General features: G+C 36.6%; 1 protein-coding gene across 2 annotated transcripts in view; it reads left to right on the top strand.

Moving 5' to 3' along the window:
- The window catches only part of LOC309591075 (sorting nexin-29-like), a 131,791-nt gene extending 111,487 nt beyond the window's left edge, over window positions 1-20,304 (top strand). The window contains exon 21 of one of the 2 annotated variants that reach the window (XM_082312826.1): window positions 18,137-20,304. In XM_082312826.1, the coding sequence (XP_082168952.1) occupies window positions 18,137-18,266 (130 nt within the window). In that variant the 3' untranslated portion in view covers window positions 18,267-20,304. Of the gene's footprint in view, window positions 1-4,534; window positions 4,601-18,136 lie in introns of those variants that run through there. The other variant, XM_082312827.1, reaches the window with a different exon arrangement.
- The last annotated feature ends 3,029 nt before the right edge of the window (window positions 20,305-23,333 follow it).

Below are 23,333 nucleotides of genomic sequence, written 5' to 3'. Positions count from 1 at the left end.
GTGGTATTTTGTGTCTAAAATTGTTGAAACAAATGAGGGAGAGGGTATGGTACGGTATTTCTTTTACATGCATAGAAATGTACAAAAAATGTTCTCCATTGCATGCTTTAAAAGAATGGGGCAAAAATTTAAAGCAAGTAGATTGGCAGTAACAGTCAAAAAGCACTTTATGTTGCTGTTGGTAGCTAATTGGTGTATAACAGTTTCCTTTATAAACACACAACTTTTAAAGCTCTGAAACAAATGGAGATTATGTGGAAAAAAGCCATGTTCAATGTTACAGCAAACTTTGGTGATGTGCAAAATGAACTTTTAATTGTGCTCTGCATTTTCTGATGGGTCTATTTCCATCTGTCTTTTGTAAATAATAAAAATGGCTCTAAGAGTTAGTGAAAATGCCAGATTTGCCTACCATGAAAATATGAAATTATCAATTTACCTATTTTTTTTTTCATTTAACACGTTTATAACATGCAGAAATAGTTTAATGTCACTTCAAGTCCCTTTTATTACTCTCGATTATGCCTAGTTCCCAGTTTGTACAAGGCGATTACTTTGCGTAACCATCTATCTTAGTCTAGGAAACTTGGGTCAAGATGGGTTGCTGGTCAGTTTAACTAAGGAACTGGTTGGATCAAGATGCTTTTGAATCTTTTTTTGACTGGGCCCCAGGAATTGTATCATCACTTTCTGTCATTTTCCCTCCCAGTTAACAGGCTTAGTAATGAAAGATCATTCTGAGAGAAGAGTTGTCGTTCTCAGTAATGTTTACTTCTTCCTTTTCATCTTGCTCTTTTACTGCTTGCTAATAAACTCAGCAAGTCGTTAGCAAGAGACAGGTTTTCTAACTGTGCAGTTTATGTCCCTAAACATGCCTAACTTGTAGCAGCACAAGAAGAGGTTATGATTTTTCTCATAGAAGAACACACAGCCAGTTGAAGTTTTATGTCATTACAGCAGTGACCCTGTTTCCCTGGTACCAAGCAAGTCACATGCACCCTCTCTATCTATTCAGGCATTTCTGCACTGCAGCACGTGTTTCTGAAATCGGTAGCAAAGAATGGGCTCTAGAGCAAGTAAAGAAAGTTTCAGTTTTGAGGCTGGGCAAAATAGGGAGAATACCTTTATAATTCTCTGCTTTACTTTGCAAGCAACATAAAATTAAACCAGAAAAGAGACTTGCAATAATATATTTTTAATCTCTGCCATCCCTGTTTTTCTGTCTTATAGTTCTCAGCTCTTATTTTAAATTCACATATCTGTCAATGAGGTAGTAATATAAGAACAAATTGTAATGTGGAGTACTCAAAAGTACAAGTTAACTTACACCAATAAAGTCAAATCTTTAATATGTTTCAGAATTAAAGCAAAATGGCTGAGATTGTAAATTATCTTGAATAAAAACAAGTTAGTCGGAAGACTGATGCATTTGAGCACCAGTTCTTGATATCCAGCAATGAGTAGTCACAGATAGGAAAAATGTTGTGGAATAGGAAAGGAGTTGTTTGTGTCTCACTTCTGCAAGTGACTGTGACTCATAAGACTCTGCACCACCTTCCCTGTGTTTGAAAATTCTTGCTGCTGTGGCTTGTATCTTTTTTTTTGTGAAAGAGGTTTCTTTCTGCTTCTTGTGGTTGGAAAGTTTAGTCCTTCCTTGAAGGTCAGGTTGGGTTTTTTTCTCAGTTCTAGCGGCAGCAGTGAGAACTCCTTTGAAGTCCAGTTGTAAAAAACTCAATTAGCTGTCCATTTTCTCTGCTGAGATTTTTACAGCAAACATTAGCCCAGTGACTGAGAATAATGCTGCTTAAGACTATAAGTTGTAAAATGTAAGATATAACTACCATCCATTCCCAAATATATCTTACACAGATATGAAGTCAATTTGTGGAGCAAGACAGATATTTAAAATAAATGTGGAGATCACTTGTTATTTTGGTAGAAAGAGGTAAGTAGTAAGTTTTTAGACATCCAGCCATTGCACTGAGAGAATATATAAAACCCTTTGCAGAATTCTGTAGTTCAGGGTCTAAATGCAAATCAACTCGTTTTCTATTGCCCATCAACAAAAACACATCATTCCTATCAGGATACTTGCCGCATGTCTCCTTAACTGGCAAGTATTTGCCAAGGTGGATTTCGTTAGCTAAATCATAAACTATTTCTAATTATAAACACACACAGAAAAAATTGTACTTCTATTTTTTCCATAAGTAATTCATAAACAATAGATGCAATATTCTTTAAAGCTCCTTATGCCAGTTTTGTATCTGGAACAATTTTTGCATCCTAGGAAAAGTGGAATACTAGACATGCTAATATAATGAAGTGTGCAGTGCTTCAAAGTACCTTCCTCATTCTTGATAAGATGAAAGCATTTTTCTATGGAAGAAGGTATTGAACAATCAGTTTACCTTTTTTTTTTTTCTTTCAGCAATGTTGACAGCCGTCTTGAAACCTTTTCTTTGTAATGTGGGATGATTTTCCTAAGTGAATAAACGAATAAAGTTGTTCTTGTCAGGCTTTACCTGCCGTTCAAAGACAGAATTAATGTCTATTTCTTGCAAGCATTGTAGTTTCGTACCAATATGCTCACTTTACCCTCTTTTTACTGTCTGTCGGCACTGGTTAATATATTTAATGACATGTAGGAACAGAATTTATCCTAAGAAAGTGTCATTATCATAATACGTTAGGGTGCACAGCACAGCGTCTAGGTTCTAGTTTAAATTAATCTAACAACAGTGCATAAAAACAGACAAGTCCAGATTGCAACAGTAGGCAGTTGTTCACTGGAGTCATTCTCTTAACTGGAGTGACTTGTCCAGTAAGAACTTTCAGTGAGGATTACAGCCTGGAGAAGTGTACTAAAAATACCTTACCTGGTAGTTTTCACAAACTGTATTTTGGAACAGTAGAATAAAAATGGCTCAAAGACTCCGTAGGATTTCCTCACAAAGCTCGGGCAGTCCAGTATCATGCTCTGATTGAGGACTGAGTGACTGAAAACCTGAGAGAGTCAACAGGGAGTTGAGGTCAATATTGTAACAAAGAAAATGTGAAATGAGGGCAAACTGAAACATAAAATAGGTGAATTGATTTGAAAGAGAGAACTTGATATGTAGGTTGTTAATGCAGGAGAGAATTGGTTTAGATGGGGAGCTGTGAGAATGTCGACTTCTGGGCAACAGGGGTTTGACTCAGCTAGGTAGGATCAGCTCAGCACAGGAGTTTGTTGAGAGAAGAATTAGGCATAAAGAGAAGAGAAGCAAACAATAGCTGGGAAAGTACTGGGTAATGAACTGTGTTGTGGCTGTTGATGTGAATTAATAAAGAAAAACTGGAGAAGGTGGGGAATGAAAGAATAAATGAGTAGAGTTAAGAGTAGAGGAGCGCTATTAAAAGGAACAGAAGCAAGAGACTGAATGAGACAGTTTGGACTGAATGAAGAGAATGCATGTGAAAATGAAGTGAAAAAGGAAGATGGTGGGAAAGAATGTAAAGAAGGAAACATGGAAACACTCTCTTCTGCAGGATTTATTTTCCTTGACTGGATTTTGTGCACACGGAAAAGAAACGATTTCATTAGAAATTATTGAGATTTGCTTTCATTTATTGAAATGGCAATGCTGAAATAGCAACAAAAGAGGAGGTGCACCATAGGCGTAGTACTTTTACTTAAACGCTATGTAGAAGGTATTTTGTCTTTCCTTTGAAAATAAGCCTTGAAAAAAATATATGCAGGTGATTCTGGTATTTTGAAAGATTCTTATTGAGTATAAAGATTCAACTCCACCTGGGATCTTGGTATGAGAAGGTCTGGTGCAATAAATATTCTGCATTCAGTTGTTACCCCATGTACAGGGCAAAGTAAATGACTGGCAAGAAGAGATTTCTCTACTTTGTAAGTGTGACCAGCTTGGTGGTCATTCCGTGTACCTGTTCTCTGGGTACTGCGACAAAACTTTGTCTTTCTTCCTTTAATCCTCAGATCTATAAACTCTCATTCTCTCCTCTTACCCTGAATATATTTTTGCGAAGCGCCTTTTTTCTTCACCTAGCAAATAATTTAACTTAATTTTAACTAAGGAATGAGAGCTTTTTAAGTTGATAATTTTATAAGGATGATCCTTGTTTTTTCAGAATATTGACCTTGTTACAGCTAGGCCAAATTATATTCACCAATTGCAGCTAACATGGCTTAAGTCACGTTTAGCTTTCATACTTCTAGTTTTAACTCTTTTCCAACGGTGTTAAACATATCCTGATTACACAAGCTGAGCTGAGAGTTAATGAGATTATAGCATCACCAATAACAGGCAACTAAAAGCCAAGCTGTTGAACTGAATTTTATTCCGACTATTTGAAGTTCTTTTTATTTAATATTTTTCTACCTCCAATGAAGAAAATACTTTTGCATTTAACTAAAAATAACATTTCTAAAATGCTGCCATGCATATTTTAGGCTTATGGGGAATCTTTCAGCATAATTCAGGATGTCTAGATGTAAAATTCCTCTTTTTTTTTTTTTTTTTAGTACTAGAAACTTGGGAAATGCACAAGCAAATGTCTTCTATCTTCTGTAACTTCATCGTCTGCATACTTGTAAATCAATTTTTGTTCATGTAAGCATTCAGTAGATTCTAAGGTAATTTATGTGTTGATTTTTTTTTTCCATGCAGCAGTATATATACACTACTCGTCCTGAAACCATAGAATCCATATCTGTATTTGCTCAGTAAGAAACATTTTCCTTGTACAGTTCTAAAATTTTGTTGTCTCTGTTTGTTGGTATCAATATACTGTAAGTGGATATATAAAATTATGAAATGTCCATGTGTGGGGCATATGTGCTTCCTCACAAAATTAAATCTAGATGGCAAATTTAATATGATTTAAAATACCGACATTTGTGATATCATCTGTATCAGGCTATTGTGCTCATCTTCTAGGCCTAAGGTATGAACTCTATGGAAGAATATAGGAACTGAAACACTTGCCTAGGTAAGCTAACCAGCAACTCTTCCGGATACAATATTATGGTTGATTTTGACCATATTTGTATCTCTGAGTCGTTGCGGCATTCTGTCAGTCTTTCAGTTGTGTGCGCTGCTCAGTCTATGCATGTTGCATAGCTCAGCCAGGCTTGCCCAGAGCCTCAACCTCTGCCTGTCAACTCAATTTACCAGTTTCTCACTGTTAAATTAAGTCTCACTCAGAGCTTGAGATAGGTGTATTCTCAGTTCAGCAGGCTCTGCAGTGGGTTAATACGCTATTTGTCTCCAGGTGGAATGCCTTAGTGTTACAGTTAAATCTTGGCTAAAATAAATGCATGTTTTAGTTCTTATACAAAATGATAATCAAGAGTTGCAAAGTATAACCATGAAAATAGTAAAATACAAAACAATGTACATAAGACTGCTTTCCATTAACCTCCTAGTCTGCATCTGATTAGTAACAGTTGTAAAATAATGACATGGGAAATTTTTACATGTGAGAGAGATTGACATATCTAGAAGACTGATAAAAACTTTTCTTGTAAGCACATAGGCTGTGTTTCTACTTGAATAGCTAAGAAATCTTACAGGGCATTTCCTTTCTTCCTTCCCTTCACATAACAGTAATTATCAAAGTTTCAGATTGTTTTGTATTTGTTAACAAGTATACACGATTTGTAAAGGAAGCTAAGTCTAATACTCTTGTTTGCAATTGTTATTTCTTTTTACAATGTAAAACAGTGTCTGGCATGATTACTTCAGTAGGATTCTTTTTAAAAATATGCTCCAATAATACACCTGATAATGAAAAGGTTTTATTTTCTATGTATTTTCCTAAATTCTCTAGTAAATGAGACTAGACATTTCTGGACACTTTATTTCCTAGTTATCCTCTCTGTCCAGAATGATTTGCCCCATTATTCTGCTGGAGCTGACTTCCAGAGGAGGAGAGCACGGAGGAGTTCGCAACTCAATCAATAGTTGAGAATGGGCTAAAACGTTGGGACTGTAAGCAAGTGCAGATGCCTAAAGGTTTTTGCTGTCCCTACTGTGTGATGGTTCCTACCTTCCGACATGTGGGAGCTCTTATGCTTTAAACTACCAAAGCTGTATCTTTCTGTCCTTTTTCAATCAAATTCCTAAATATTAATATAATGTTTTAAAAGGGGCACAGAATTTTCAATATAAAAGGTCTGCAAGCGTATAGAATATTATGTTACATCCCAATACATATTTTTATGTAGCATCCAAGTCATCAAAGAGCACCAGACTGGCCAAAAAAATCAAAGTGAATATTTTTATTTGATATGAAGATCATTTTTTCTCGGTATAATTTTTTAAACTACTCAGCAGGGGAGAATACACTAAATTGTCTCTATAGTGACAGGCACTAGAACGAATACAGAGTGGTAAATGTGGATGATAAGAGCAATTTATTGTTCAGGACTATTTCAGATACCTCACTGCTTCAAGTGTCACATGTGTACACCCCACAGCTATCTCTGATATATCTGAATAATGTACTTTTCACAAAATTTGCTCTTCTTGAGCCAGTTTCCTGCCCACTAAGTTACGTTACCTCCTGGTTAGTAGAATCTGATATCAGACTTCATGACAATTATAAACCTAGAGCACTGATACCCACTTAGTTACCCTTGTTTGCCATGGCAGTAATAGTGTCAAAGAATACAAGTTAAACAAGACCACCCTTGCCCAAACCTACGTGAATTCCCTGTAATGAAATTGTGGCTTTCAGAGCTCACTTTTTGGCCTACTAAATCCTGCAAAATAGTTTGTAATGTTTATTCTACAGCTGCACTTAAACTAGCTGATCTATAATTGCTTGTTAAGTTTCTCCTTATGGAGATTATTTGAAGAAAATTGCCGTCTTTAGGTATTCAAAGTCAAATATCAGCATACGTAGCTGAAGATTGCATACCAGCTAGTTCAGGGGATGTATTTTGAAAACTTCTAGGTAGGGGAAGGGAACCATCTGCAGGTCTCTCACAGAAAATAAGTGTACCACCAGAAAGCGTTCTGGAAACTATTCCTATAAACATGTTGTTTTGTAAGAAGCTATCTGGTCAGTCAGAGCAATTAATGTGCAAGCACAGATGGATATGAGAGCTCTGGCATCCATAACCCTTAGTTACCATTCATGATCTTCAAAGCAATGCCTTAGAGGAGACCCCTTTTGAAGATATGTTATTCAACTGTCTACAGCAATAGCTTGAACGCTCCAAAATCTGATCTCTTTTTTGGAATGGCAGAGTACTGGAAAAGCCCATGAAATTTCCAGAAAGAGAAATTTTCAGTTAAATTCTCCATACAGATGAAAGCAGATTTCAGGTAGGTAGTGTAGCATGAGGGCTTTGAGTAGATGGGATTGTGTACTTTCTTTATTGACAAGTTCTTATAACCCAAATCACTTTTAGTGATATTTTTTTTTTTAATTAGAATTTGAAATGTACAACTGAAGAGGGAAGTATTTATTTAAATACGTGTTCACAAAATGAAGAGAAACTGATTAATGGAACTGAAAAAAAACAAACCAAATAATCTCTTATTTATATTTATATTGTATTTATAATATATTTGGAAGCTGCATACCATGCAACTGTGGCACTTTAAGAGGTTTTTGAAGCCATACACAGGGTGAGGTTATTTCTACTCCTGAATTTCTTCGATGTATGGAAAGGAACTTAAGGGTTTCTGACTTACTTTAAGCGGTCTGCATGGCAAAATATGTCACTTAAAACCATACTAGCCTGGCCTGGGTGACATCACCTGGACAAAACTCAGTCTGGAGATCCATGAGAAGTTCAAATCTCTACTTAGAAAAATAATATGTAGAGTCATGAAACTGATAGACACAGTTTATAACAGGTAACTTCAGGTACAAACAACAGTGGCTTAAATTTAGAGTGTATGTTCAAGAGAAAGTCTTTGACTTGCCATTTGCAGCTTGAATTCTATTAAAAGAGAACCTTGATAAGATATTTGTAAACAACGCAGACCATCTAAAAATCACTTTTAATCCAAGACTTGCTAAAATGTGGAAGAATGGAATAAGTCACAAACCAGTAAGTGTGTATTCGACAGACAAAGGCAGCAGTCTCCAGTGAGAGCGTGATTTAGTGGATTTATTGTTTAGGAACCAGGGTCTGAGTATCTTGACCTAACAGGTTAGCTGTAGCTCCTAGGACTCTCAAACATGAGTTTATGATATTTGCTACAGATCTCCTAAAATGTCTGTGTCTCAGTTCAATTGCCCTTGAGGAATCTGTTAGGGAGGAAAAAAAAAAAGGAGGAGAATAAGTATTGAAAATACACTGTTCTTTAAATCAGAACGCATGTGTGCAAATATACTCACATATGTAAATTTTACATAATTACTAGAATGGCAGATTTTATTTTTAATTTGCTAATGAAACAACATTACTTTAAAATTTTTCTCTCTTGATGTAATTGTTAGATTTGGAGTATTGCAAGAAAAACTATTCTGTAATGCTACTTCACTGGGAATAAAACCAAAGATTAAGTTTAATTACTTTTCCACAGCGGAAAAGATTTTGAGGAGTGAAAGAGGCTTTGCTTAGAGGTGGATATATAAGCTTTATTCCTTTCTTTTATCATATGAAACAGTAAGGAATACTCATGAAAATGTGGTTTAGAAAAATCTGCTTATACATCTTATATCGCAGTCTTCCAGTGCTTATTCATACTCCTTTCTGTGAAACACTGACAGTAATGGATAAACGGATGCATCCATTCAAACACATGAAGCAAATAATCTTCGTAAGGGAGGTGTCTTTGTACTTGTGCGTGTACTTAGCTTTAATCCAGACCATAACAAGTTTGTTTATGCCTAACTGCACAGTTTTTCAAGAGGAGGTGGGTTACTTCTTTTCCTCATTTGAACTTGTATTGAAAAATATTTCAGCAGCCGTCAGTTTCTCGTGTGAAAACAACATGAGTTAGCTATAGGTCATCACTGAAATTCAAAACATCCTACAGAAGCTTTGTTAATCTGCCAGCTATAAACATAGTCCATTCAATTCTGTTGTGTATCAGATGCTATTTTTGTGGTGCATTTTTAATGTTTGGCACTTCTGTGGGGATAGTGGAGTCCATGAACAGTTAGCTGAAGGATTCTAGAATTACTTGGTGTAATTATAAGCACTCATCTATTAATAACAAGAATTAGTGGTATGCATTCATACTTCCCTGCCATATCACTTCACCTCATTAACAAATGAGTAAAGACAGTGATTGTTGCTAGTTTTTTTAGGAATGTCCTTTAGACTGCTTCAGATGTCTCCAAATACGTTCTCTGTAGGTACAAATTAGGCCAAATGTCAGTTCAGAAATGCGAAATGACCTGAACTGTTGAGGTCTGTGCAGAAATAATAGAGGTACCTTCATCACGCAGTTCTGGTTCAACTGCAGCATGCAGAGATTGCACAGATACCCTCTGCATGCTTGTTCCACTTACTGTTTCAGCGTGGCCCTAACCCGGGGACAACGTGACTGGAGTACTTTGCATATTTACAACATAGGTCTAAGTATAACATCAGGCTATTCTTGTCTAGGATAATGTGGTCAGAAGAGCTGCAGATTTCCTAATGCAGATCTGCTTTATAGCGAAACAAGCTTCTTCAGTTTACTCTTGCTAAAATGACCCAATTTTAGACAATTACAGGAAGGATTAGTACTGGGATGGCTGATTTCACCATCTCCAAGAGCAGACCAGAGTAATTTTTCTTCAAATCTTCACATATTAATTACACAGTCCCCCAGAGTTTGATTATACCAACAGCAGTATGAAGGTTTATTTTTAGATGAAGATTTTAAAAGTGTAACACTGAATATTAAGAGTTTATTAAAACACATGATACGGGGTAAGAAAGAGAACCACTAATATGCGGGTCTGCAGGCATTGCGGTTCACTGCAGAAAGCGTTAGAAGTCTGTGCCTTGTAAACAGCCTGCCACTGCAAAGTGAGCCAAAAGGCCTGTTTCTTACTATTCCATATCTATTTTAACTCTGAAATCTTGTTTCTGAAATTTTATTCTAACCTTTAAGAACTCATAAATTAATTCTTTATAAAAGATTTAATTTATTAGTCTTAATACGGTTTCTGGGTAAGTCATAAATATACTGAACAGCTCTGAATGTCTGGCTCCTTTAAAAATCTTTCGGTAGGAGACTCCTACATATTAAAAGAGAGAAATCCCAAAGCAGTAGCTATTAAGAACAGCGGTATGACCAAAGGGAAGTAAAATGGGGCTGGTTTGTGTTGTCAGGCAGACCGAATATTTTATCATATTTTTACTGTTTAGTGCTACAGCTGAGTCAAATGCATCTAAATCCTGAACGCTCCAACAAAATCCAGTGCCCAGCTTTTTCTAAGCACAGGGCAGCTATATATATAAGATTAAAGATGCTTCATGTCTAACTGTAGAGCTGCTGTTACTGCAGTCAAGTAGATGTATATCACCTATGCATCTATGTAAGGCATAAATAGTCTTCACGTTGTATCAGCGTAGTCCTTTGCTTTTCAGGCCTGTACAGCAATATTGCAAGGAGCAACTGTAGGCACATGCTATATACTGTGTCTTCTAAGACTCTTCTCCTACTGCTTGCAAAGCAGAACTCCCCTAACAAAGATAAAATTCTGCATCATCTTATTGCCTTCGGGTACTGTACACATTCATGTGTAATACTGACCTCTACTTACAGATGCTTCATTGAGCCATTTCTAAACCAGGGAAAGTGATACCTCAGCAGCTTTTTCAGTTACCATTTAGTTCAAAATTTATTCAGAGCCATAAAATGTCCTATATCAAGGTTGGTTAGTCTTCCTAACACCGAAATCTTCACGTGGCCAAAAGCCACAAAACTCAAAGAGACAAGGAGAGGAGGAACTTCCCAGGGAGTTCATAGGTAAAAGATGGAAGTGCCTTTCTTGTGATCCCGTAGCTTCCTTATGGGATAAAACTCAGCTGGGATACAGAAGCAGATACATTGGGTAGCAGCAGCCATTTACAGATGGCTTCAGCTTCTCTATGAAGCTGAAAACTGAGGGCATTCAGCAGCTCCCAAGGTGCTCCTGCCCAGTTGCAGGCATGCAGCTCCAGTGCTGGAGTTGCACTTAAATGGCTGCCAGCAATATGAGAGTCACCGCTGATCACCGTTGTCCTAAATTGTTTTTTCTTTAATATCCTGGCAAGGAGCAAGTGTATTGCAAATTTATTTTATTTCTATTTTGAACTCATTGGCAAAGTTGCAGCTGCGTTAGAGAGGGAGCAAGCTGATATACTTTTTAAAGATTCTGAATCTGGTGATACCTGGAGAACTGACCCCAAATTTCAGGAGCTCGTGGCCAGCCAGGTACTGTGCATTTAACTCCCTCTGGAGTCGGTAGCAAATTCGTGTCCTGTTAGCCTCATTTGGAGTCATAATTAAAAAAAGGATGAGCATATATTTATCGTTGCCATTTTCTTTCTTAGAGAGAAAAGAATTGAAATCTGACTAAACAGAAAATGTGATTTTGTTTGCTGATTACTGTGGTCGTCTTTTTGCCGGCCAGCCTGATGCTTGGTTAGTTTCTGTCTAATCCATCAAGAATGTTGCATCCCAAGCTGGCTCCCGTAGTCATTTACCGGGACACACCGTCTTTGATTAGCTTCCCTTTCTGTGTCAGATTAAATGTAAACATTAGTCCTTGTCTTCATTGCCAAGAACAAAGTCAGCATTTCCCTTGTTATTCTGTTGACAGTGCTCAATTCTGTACTTTATTTACGTATTTTCCCATCTTGATTACCTTTGTTTATTTGGACAGTACAGGTTTAAGTCCACTATGCCAAGGCTCAACTCTCTCTCTGTGATTATGTTTTCAGGTGCAGGTGCACTATTTTCTATGTGCTGTCCAACTCAATTTGAATTTTTTTAGCTTAGGGAAACTAAAAATAATAGGCTAAAATTAAGAACAATCTAAAAGCTCCCAAAGGTTGAGATTAAGACTTATATTTTTGAGTTTTCAGGTCAGGGATAACTATTAGTATCAAGCTTATGGTTGCAGTACAGTAAGTTGCCCTTACTATTTAAAAAATAAAAACAAAAACCAGAAAGAGTGATTGCTGTGAAGCACTGTTCTTCACTTTTATTATTGCTAACATATTTTCCAGAAAAGAGTTATGATTCTGTAGCATTCTAGGATCAGTTTTTAACTCTGCTCATTTTTCACATTCATAGCTATTACTGTTAACATGACATCCGTCCAAATCTGGATCTGCTCCTGCGGACGGTCACGTCAGCTCTCTTCTGCCTTGTTGCATGTGTTAACGTCGTGCTGTAATCTTAATAAGTGAGGATACTTGAGAGGAGCAGCTGATACCTCTTAACTTGATGGAGCAATTAAAACTCAAGCACTTGCTTGGAAGATCAAAACAATACATTTTGATCACAAGTTTTCTTCATGATTCCATTTGCTTTTATGGTAATTTTAAAAGAAGGGTTTTGTTATTAAAAATAAAATACTAACGGTAATTGTGCAGGTTATTTTTTATGACGGGCAGTTTACTTGCAAAACTCAAAGCAAAGACAGCTCAGTTGCATTATTGCCATGGTGACTACTTAAACTACTTAAACTATGTTGAAAAATGTAAATGCTAATGCTTGTGGGGCCGCTACCCCCGGCTCAGAACTAAAGCACCAACAGCTGTTTGCTCCCTGGGCAAGTGGAAATGTAGGTGGCAGCTTTCCAGAACAGGAGACTGGTAACTGTGCTGCATTGCCCATGCAGCTGAATTATGTGGTGTCGAAGGTTAAAGGTCAGACATGGTGAAGTTAGGCAGGAAGACACAACTGAGTTTTTAATTTAAATTAGTCTAAGTACGTTAGTGAGCTCAGTATCAGGTAAATGATAGGGATGAGCAGTTAGGAAGGAATGTTTTACCTTTCAGATTTTTCTTCTCCGTGACATTGGCAAAATTAGGCAAATTAGAGGAGACGGTAAATCATTTTTTTTTCCCACCACTTGGCATGAAAGGTGGTTGACTTTCTGCATTTCTTGCTCTGTGTAAACTAGAGGTGGGTAGCTCACAAGTGTTAATACAGAACTCCTTTTACTGGCTTCTCATATGCTGGTGTCTGAGAACACGCTTTCTGTAAACTCTTTCTGTTGTTACTTCCAGTGCCAATCGTATCGATTATGGGCTGTTTAAAAGCTAATTTGGTAAAGTTGTCTCCATTCCATGTCATTTTTGCGTGCAGACAACTTGTGAATACGGAGGAGGGAGTGCCCGGCTAGTCGCTGTACTGTGCCGCTCGCTCAGCACATGGAGATTGCTGCTTGTCAGACAAGAGTTTTACTCCTTTTAGCTTCACATATATCATGCATTGTGAATCCTGATGCATGTCATCTGGTTTTAGTTACCTCAATATTTGCAATAAAAATGTATCCTAGATCTGTCTCTGCTTTCCTTAAAGATGGTAATTACAGTACTAGCAGGAAAAAATAAATCCAGCTATTCACTGAACACTTCTTCTGAAAGCAAATCCTGTGTTTTGTTATTATGTAAACAACCTTGGAACATGTTCTGCTTCTGAATCATTTCTTCATTAAATTACCTGTCACTGAGAAGTGGTAGATTATACTGCTTACACCAATTCAGCTGACCCCCAGTGGAGCAGAGTGTTGGTGATTTCTAGATGGAAATGGATGGGAGAGCCAAACTTGCTGCCTTTCAACTAATCATTGAAATAGGCAAAACAATTATATCAATTATAAATAAATAGTGTATTATGGTTAACTTTTTCTTATATGTGTGTTCAGTGGTTTCTGGCTTTCTAGTAAGTTGTGAAGGGATCATTTGCGTGAGTACTGTATTTATGCATTATGTTATTCTAGCTGGGGCACCACAAAAAATGGAGAGTAACCGTTCCCAAACGCAGATGTCGTTATGCATTAGAAAGCCAAGGAGCGAGACTCTAGGTATAAGTATCGCTCAGATGTTAACTAATGAAAGGTCATTTTTACGGGGTTCTGAGCATTTCCTGAATGAGAGGGTATTTAATCCAAAATTAATCATAGGTGGTATTCATTTTATAGGATATAACTAATGGATACTAAACATTTACTGTACAGTAACCATCTTGTTAGGCCAACTTAAAGTTGTAAAGTTAGTGGGAGAAAAAAAGTTCTGATCATCAGAATTACGTACAGTGTCATGGTTTACAGAAAAATTAAAATATCAATGCAGATGATGTTTATGAAGAAAATCTTCATGCTGATATGGAAACTGATTTGTAGCATGAGAACATTCAAGTTAGGATCATTCAAATTATAACAAATGGAAGCATGATTATGTGTTTGTAATTATTTCACAGCAAGAAGAGATTCAATACGTCGTTATGAATACTGTGTTCTGCTGTAGAAGTGTGTATGTGGAAGTAGGAGGAGCTGTATATTAATAAAACAGTTGGATAGAAGATTAGAATTAATGTTTTTCATTTCTTGATCAATTCAGATCTAATCTTGATAAGAAATGATTATTCGGTTTTTAACATGACAACTTTGCTCTAATAGTGTCGTCAGGATTTTCAATGTAGAAGTGTACTATAGAGGGATTATTTTACCCATATCTTTCTATGTCTTCTGTTAACAGCTGACTATTTAAACATCCCAGCTCAGTCATTTGTATTAATAGATGGAGAACACTGTTTCTCATTAATAATTGTATTTCATTTCTATAAAATTGGGAGTGATGGCAAGAATGTGGCTCTAATTATTTTTACACTTTAGCAACTGGAAACAAGGATTTTACCCAGATCACTGCAAAGCAGGGGTTACTAGAGTATATAAAATGATTTGATGAAGTCAGAATCTTAGTTAATAATGCCGCTAAACAGGTGCTTTAGCTGATTTTAATTGGCAGAAGGTGCTGAGATATGTTGTATTAGCAAGTCAAAATTAGTTGCCATTTGTCTAATAAGTATAGGCGTTATTTAATACTACCTTGTTGAGGAGGCTCTCTGCCTGAATCCAGTTTACCACATTAAATATTGGGGTTATAAACAGAAACTAGTTTATTATCATGACAAAAATATTAATCATAAAAGAAACTGGTGAGGAAGTCACCAAATTTGTCTGCCAGCTAATGCTTCTCTTCATGAGGTATGTTTAATACGACTCAAGCAAAACTAAAATCATGAATGTCCCCAGAGATGCATTACGTGTGATATATATGTATGAAATACCTGATCCTGAGCTTTGCTGGACTCCCAGGATGTGCTTATTACTTCTGTTCTCTGATCTCTGACTGGTACGCCAGCATTTCCAATTGCAGGCGTGTTATACTATTTTTCTAAGAAACTTCTCTCTCTAATTTTATCCTGAAGAGTAGAAATGAGATGGGAAATAAATTTCTCCATGTAAATGTTCACAACATCAGCTAAGAGAATACTGCAGTTCCGCATGTTAAGTATGTAAAGAAACACACACAAAATGCAGTTTACATTTTGACACACGGAGAGCAATAAATGAAAGGGGTGAATAAACTAGAAGCTGATGAAAAAGACCAGTTGTTTTAAGCTATTTTCTATAGATGCACCTCAGGCAGAACTTGACACCGAGACAAAATCAATGAAACTGAATTGGTATCCAAACACACGCTGGGCAGATCAATCAGGAATGCTTAAAAGCTAAACAGTGAGCTGGGGGGAAGGAGGAATTGATTGCCTCAGCAGGTTGCTTGTTTTCTTCAGGATGGGACAAGGTGAGAATGTAGACAAGAACCTGAGCCTTTAGGACTTGGACATTCCACTGCTGAACAGGGAAATGCCTGGCAAGCACCCGGCTGCCTGCCAGACTCAGCCTAGAAAATTAAACCCGGTTAAGATTTCGGGGGCTAAGAAGGTAATAGAATGAAAAGAAGAACGTTATACTAAAACTGTACAGGTGTAACTCGGACAGATGTAGACTTAAAGAGTAAGCACTTACCACAGGGACTTGGGGTAGCTGTTCTGGAAGAGTTATTCTAGAATAGCTACTCCCTGGTTTAGATTTACATCTTTTAAATTTGTATTTTAATCTGAGTAAAACTATCAACTATAGGTGAACCCTAACTCAGCCCCAAAAAACTAGCCCAGAGACTGGTTTTGCTGAATCAGACAAATGAGAGAGAGGATTTGCAGACCTTGCGTGTAGGTATGCCTATTCCTTCCTCCTCAATCCCAAGTGCAGATTGGCAAAAATAGGTTCAGAACAAGCGTCTCAATTTCACCTTCGTGTGCATTTGCCAGAAATACTGACAGGATCATTTGAAGGTGTTTGTACCTCTGCCCAAGAGTTAATGGAATATCTGACCTGTCGAACTCTCCATCGGTTTAAAACGGTGTCTCGTTTAGTGCCAGAGACTCTATAAGTATTACTTGACCTCAAGGCCAGGACTAAATTATTAAATCCAGTAACAGGAGACAGAAGAAATAGGAGATTAATCTTTTCCTCCTACTTGATTGCCACGCATTTTGGGGTGGTTGATCCGTTTTTCCCAAGTGTAGTAGTGAAATTTTCTGTGTGTTATTTGAAAGGCAGCATTTTAATTGTAGAGTAAAAAGCTAGAGCTGAAACAGACAAGTCAGACGGCAAATTTTCTCATCAGGTTTTGGAGGAGGGCGGATGGAAAAGGGCTTAAGATATATACTTTTAACTTTATGATGGTTTTTTAATACTGTAAACTTTTTCCCCATACAATATCTGTTTCCGTGGAAGTTGACCAACTCAGTTTCAGCTCCAGTTTCCTTTTTCATGCTGGATGCATGGAGATCTAATTCCTCAGATATAAATTGGTTTCTGTAAACCTATATAGCATAATGATTTGTCTTAAAATTTGGATTGTCATTATAAAAATTAGCTTAGACATTTAAGACAAATTATCTCTAATTTCTTATTAGATATATCTCATTCTGGAGTAGCATCATTTAAATTAGCAGAATTACTTGCAATTTTTGTCCTTCATTCACAGGCATTGGTGTTCATCTCATCATCCTAAGCTGATCTTATTACCTCAGCCATGCCTATCAGGACAGACCGATATTAATTCATATCTCTTCATTTTAGGGGAATTAATTTTGTACCTTTTGCACTTTTTTCTTTGAATGGTATTTTTCCTCCGGAGGGAGAAGTGACGTCCCATTGGGCTGACACTGGAGGGGTCGCTCTGCAGGAAAAAGGGAACTACGCAGAGTAAACGCAGTGATTGTTTTAAAATATATCTGTATTTGTTTAATCTGGCAAGAACTGCAGATGAGCAATTCCTCCCTTACAGACTTGTTAACTCACTCTTGACGATAGGTATTATAAGGGCTTTTTTTAACTTCTGAAAATAAGCTTGGCTTTGTATCCTGTGTAATTTTATTGCCTAGCTGAGTTGCAAAATGCAAAATTTAGTTTCGTTTATTGATCTGTATGTAAGCAGTATAACTAAAAACCATGTGGAGTCCTCTAAAAGAATGGCAAAAGTACAATGCTATCCCTTTATACTGTAGTTTTCCGAGGAGTCTATAGCCTCTGAATATCACCTAGGTAAGCTGGAATTTTCTGTTACTGCTTGTTGTTGAACTTAATGTACTTCTTCTCGGAGTCTTTTCCTAAAGGCTCATTCATGTAAGACTATAGTCTGTTGTGGGTCAGAAGAGACTGAAGAATTCCCAACAGGGATGTATTACTAATGTACTTCATCCTGTAATGATACATCCATCCATAAGTAGAGCATTGTTAAACAGAGCATCATCCAAGCTCTTGTCTATTTTGCTTGTACCTTTATCACTTCAAAATGCTTTTCCCACCATTTCTGAACTGCAGCTCATAGAGATACGCTTTTATCCTGTAATTTGCAATCTTCCATAAAGTATTGAAAGTTCTACTAGTTCTCATTTTTGAAAGAGCCCATTTGTAATTCACACTTGAGATACCAGTAGAAAGAATGCAGTTCTGTGTAGTTGAAGATGTGTGCTGTACTTTGCAGTCATGTGCCAGGCTCTCATAACATCTGCTTTTTTCATGTTTGGAATAACTACGGAATAATTTACATGTAACATAAACTAGCTACTTCTGTCTTTATTTCTTGTCTTCCTAGTGATATTCCACCTTCTGGCGAGCCAGTAAGCAAAAGCAATCGCTCAAGAGTGACTACGCGCTTCCCCAAACTCTCTCGCAGCCATCAAAGAGAGCCACGAAGCCTGGAACCCCAGAGTGGAGATCTTTGACCCTTTTTCGCAATTGTGAATACTGGCACCACGTACTTTAAGTTGTTCTGTGATTCCTTCCTAGCCTATATTTATAATTTAAGCTCCTGAAGAGACTACAGCTGCACCAACTTAAATCCTGAAAAGAGACATTTGTTACGAAGGGTCATATCCTGACTAACTACTTTGGAAGGCAGTAATCACTTCGTCAAAAGAATACGAGGGCTCCTCACGAGGGCTCAGCAAACTGATCGGCATTTTGTTTTGTAAAGCTGCATTGCACATATTCTCCTTTGTTCTTCTGTTACTATGAACTCCTTGTTTGTATTGTGTTGCCTCCCTTTCTACATGTACATTTTTCTGTTCCAGAGAGACATGGCTATCATGTCAAGACAATTTTTTTCCTTAGAAGAACAGTTATGATTATCACTACTTGATATGTCAGAAAGATGTCCTTAAAAGAACCTCACTAATTTATTACCTTTTGTAAATAGAAAGACTGGGGGGTTTTTATTGTAAACCTCTGACACACACAAAGGTTTTTAAAAAACTTGACAAAGTAGATGACAAGGGAAAAACATTACAGGTGGAAAAATAGCTTTTGTACATTTCTAGTTGGATATTCTCAATAGCTTTCATTTGTGGGAAGTAATTCTTTAAAATCAGAGAATGTAATAATTTTTTAGTGAAATTTCAGTCTTGGTGTAAGGCTGGGTGCAATATTGTTGATTTCTACAAACCACCACAAGGATACACAAAATTAGCATGGTTCAAAATAGTGTTTTCAGGTCTTGGGTTATATTTTGTTATTAATTTGTTGTTGATGTTACAGAACAGTCCATCATTAACAGGGCAGTGTGGAATTCTTACTCTGATTTTGTAAAACCCTTCACATGGTGATACTTAAAAATTACCTGTAATGAAAGTGCCTGTTACCCATCACCTCTTATTGACAAGTAATTTGTAGAGGTACTACTGTAAGAGTGATGATAAAACTTGACAAGAATTATTACAAGTGATGGAAGTCCTGACACGGATGAACTGGAATCCAGTTCAGTATCCATGAGCTGCACTGCCGTAGGCAGTCAATTATATGTTAGCTATCTTCTTCTCTTCATTAAGTTTAAGCAGTGTACGTTTGTATTTTTTATCAATTGTATTCTGGTTTTCCTTTGTGTGAGAACATCTTTCTTCTCAGAAGTTTTTTTGGATAATGTTACTTAAATTGATGTATCTTGTCATTTTATTATCCATTCATTGTATTAAATTCTCACATCAATAGATATTGAAATCTAATATTACCCCGCAGAAAAAACAAGCTGACGATTAATAACAGATCTTTTACCTCGGTGCTTTACTGAAGTTCTAGCAAACTGGAACTCCCATCCTGCAAACCTGTGACCATCGTGTATCGTTCAGTCAGGTAAGCGGCCCAGTCATTTTCAGTGGCGCTTCTTGAGCAAGCGGGGCTTCGTTACACACAGTGAGCAGCATCAGTGGGCTGGGGCCTGAGTACGAGCCCCAAGTGCTGGATTCCTACCGTTGAGATATGTAGCTTATCAATTGCACTGAGTAGCAAAATGTGGCAAAGAGGAGTGGAATTCACTCTTCAGGTCAGAAATTTCGGCAGATGAAACACCACGAAGTAAAATGGTGTCACAGAAATGAAACAATATTTTTCATTCAGTAAGAGGTCTCATTTACAAAAGAAGTAGGTAGATAAATAGAAAATCCAACAGGCCAGCCTGGGAGCTAGCTGATTTGTTTGTATTAAAATATGAATTACTGTTGGTGTTTTGTGTAAACTACAGCGGGACATCTATTTAAGAAGAAAGGAAAGTGAGTAGCTTGTCAGTTAATGCTTCTCCAAGCTCTTTGGTCTGATACACTGCTGATAGTTTAGTTTGTTGGAAAGAAAAGTAGCTATAAAGATGGTCCCACTTTGAAACAATTCTAAATTCATTTTTCGGAAAGTGGAGACTTGGTTAGTAGAAATATGACACACATCTGTTAACACTGAATTGCAAGTAAATCTGAAAGGGAACACTATATGGAAACGTTTGTGATGTATCTGTTTGTCACATGAAGCTGTACTCATTTTCAGGAAATAATTCACAAATTAAAGTACTCCTTATTCAGAAAATTGCAAATGGTAAGAAATCTCATTTAGTGCAGACTAAATTTAATTGGGTTTTGGTTTTTTGGGTTTGTTTGTTTGTTTTGTTTTGTTTTGTTTTTAGTTTAGGAGGAATTTTTTGTATCTACATTTGGCTCTTAAAATTATTTCATTCCTGATTATCTTGCTTCTTGTAATTTTTAATTTATGTACGTAGATCACATAAAAATACTAAACTTGTTTACCATGTACAAATTGTTCTTTGTTAACTTTAGCTGAATTGTGTACCAGCTCCTAAGATTACAGTCTGCAAACAACGTTCACTTTGTGATAGAAGATACCGTAACGGGTGCGTTACTGATCCATTTAAAAGCTCATCTGTGGTTTCTCTAAAATCTCAGAAAATAATTAAATTAAAGCCTTTCTTCACAAGATAGCTTTCCCACTTTATACAGCTGGTTATTTTGAAGATGAGTGAGGTACTGACATGACTGCAAGTAGATACCTAGTGATAGGAATACCCAAATTTTCAGCACCTCAAGACACTCTAAAATGCCCTTTGAGCGAATTGTACCTATCTGTCACAAGTCCCACTTCTTTTGTTTATTGCCAGACTCAGCAAAGACTGTTGAAGAAGGTTGACCAGCTGGTATTAAGAACCCCAGTTATATTATTCTTATAAAATACTTACAAGTGTAACGATGATTCTATTAATTGAATGATTTTATCAGTTTATCCTGTGTCACCTAATTCCATGCATGTAGTTACAATTTTTGTATAAATCTAATTTCCTTTGGTACCGACTGGTAGCTCTTAAACCCTTAGATGTGGTCCGTGGCCGGTGCACAATGAGTTGATGGGTTCAGCCAGTTCCTGTTGGCTCCTTTGAGGAGCACTGTACTCACAGAATAGGGGCTGGGACAGGCCGGTCCCTGGAGCTGGTCCTGCAAGCCTCGGGCTACGGCCTGGTACCAGGCAGCGTAGACGAATTTGTAATTCGTTTCCATTTCATTCCTGTTGTATCTTTAGACATATTAGGTCTCCAGGGCTGCTCATCTGGAACCTTTAGTGACTACTCAAAATAAAGTGTAAAAATAAGTGGCATTATTTTAATGCTGTTCTCCAATCTCATGCACAATGAACAATTTCCTAAGAAACACAGGGCAGGCAAGACTTCCATCTTTTACAGATGTGATCGTCTATCAGTATACATCACATTGACTATGGTTTTTCAGAATCTCATTTATTTAGAGATCCTGTCATTCATTATAGAGAATGCATTGTATCAACTTGGCTTTTGCATTAAATCAAGTTTCTCAATAATAATAATAATAATAATAATAATAAATTGCCAAGGTTTATGTAAGGCAGGATATTCACATCGTTATAAAGGCTTAAATTGATACGCCCATTAAGTCACATATTCTTAGGAAGATTAATAATTTCAAAGCCAGTCCTTTTTATGGAATATATTGTTGATGTGATAGGTGTAATCAAACTATACTATCTTACAGAAACTACTGCAAGTCATAAACGGTTGCGATTGGATTTATACAAGATTTAGAGAAAGGGCATAACGGTATTAAAGATCACCGGCTCAAAATTGTGACCTATAGCAAAGGTGCATTTTTTGTTACAAAGTAATATTTTATTGTATAGAACAGTATCTGCATGGTAGCTGTCAAATTAATTAATAAGAACCTACTAACAAATGGGGTTGACTGACTCAGAGCAGCAAGCTTATAATAAATGAGACTCAGTGAGCCCGAAGTGAACTAATGATGCTGTCTGTCAGAACATATTAATGATTTAAGAATATGACATTCTGTTAACGGAATCAGTAATTAGTACTTCCAGAGATGGATGTCATTCTTTTTGCTTCAAAGCATACAGGGATCTCAGTTCTGCTCTAAGTTTCATGCCATTTCAAAGGGTCAAACCCCCCACCCCAAAACATTTTTCATCTAATATCTTGTAATTGTGAGGACAGATAACATATACCTGTGGACAGAAATACAGCTACCTGCTTGAAATTACTATGAGAAACCTGTGGAACAGCTGTTTAAAAGAAAGCAAAAGACTTCTTTCACCAAATTCTGCTCCTATACGCCCTTGCAAATCCTGATAACAGCACTGTGCTCTTCTAGCTGGAACTCTAGCATATATGAAAACAAACACGTTTAACATGAGAACACAATTTTCTCCTTGAAAGCAATAATAATACTTCTGTATTGGAGCTTGAGTCACTTCTGGAAAAGTGGTTAAACAGGTCAAGAAAGTAAAGAATTCCTCTCCGATTTCTGTAGGTTAGGATATTTCAGTCAGCACCCTGCATCACATGGACTATTAATTTGATGATTATTTAGCCATTTCCGTAGTTTCTTAGCATTATGAATTGAAAGAATCACTTTCATATATGAAATTATATCTCTGAAATATAGAATATGTTTAAAAATACCAGTTAACCTGCTTTGTATTTCATGTATTGAATGGAAGATAAAACCCTTGTTCTACACAGTGGTCTGATGCTGTACATTTCATTTATTTCTTACTCTGCACTAACTGTGCTTTTATGGTCCAGTTATGGATAACTTAGATGATTTATAAAATTTTGTTTTAAAAAATAATCAGGGCATACTTCTAATTGATAATAATTGCTTAGTTTTTGGTTAATAATGGCATGGATTTATACTAGAAAACAGCACTGAAATGTTTAGAGAGGAACTAAGTTTCCAGATTTACAAATTGCTGCAAATATCTGGACTTAAAAAAAAAATATTTTTTGTTGCATCAAAACAAATGCGTTGCACTTCCATGTAGAGGGAATCAGTTTCTTTAACAAGATTTCAGAAATTATGTCCACGCCATGACAGAAGTTAAACTGTGGTAGTTGTTTTTTTGAGTATTAATCATTTAAGACACTAAAAATTATAGAAATGTAAATGTGGTTGAAAATCTAATTCTGAAAGCCT

The sequence above is a fragment of the Platalea leucorodia genome (genome assembly GCF_965183815.1).
Source record: "Platalea leucorodia genome assembly, chromosome: 5".
NCBI classification, from domain to species: Eukaryota; Metazoa; Chordata; class Aves; order Pelecaniformes; family Threskiornithidae; genus Platalea; species Platalea leucorodia.
Note: the sequence above shows the minus strand (reverse complement) of the source record. Positions and strands in the feature narration are given on the sequence as shown.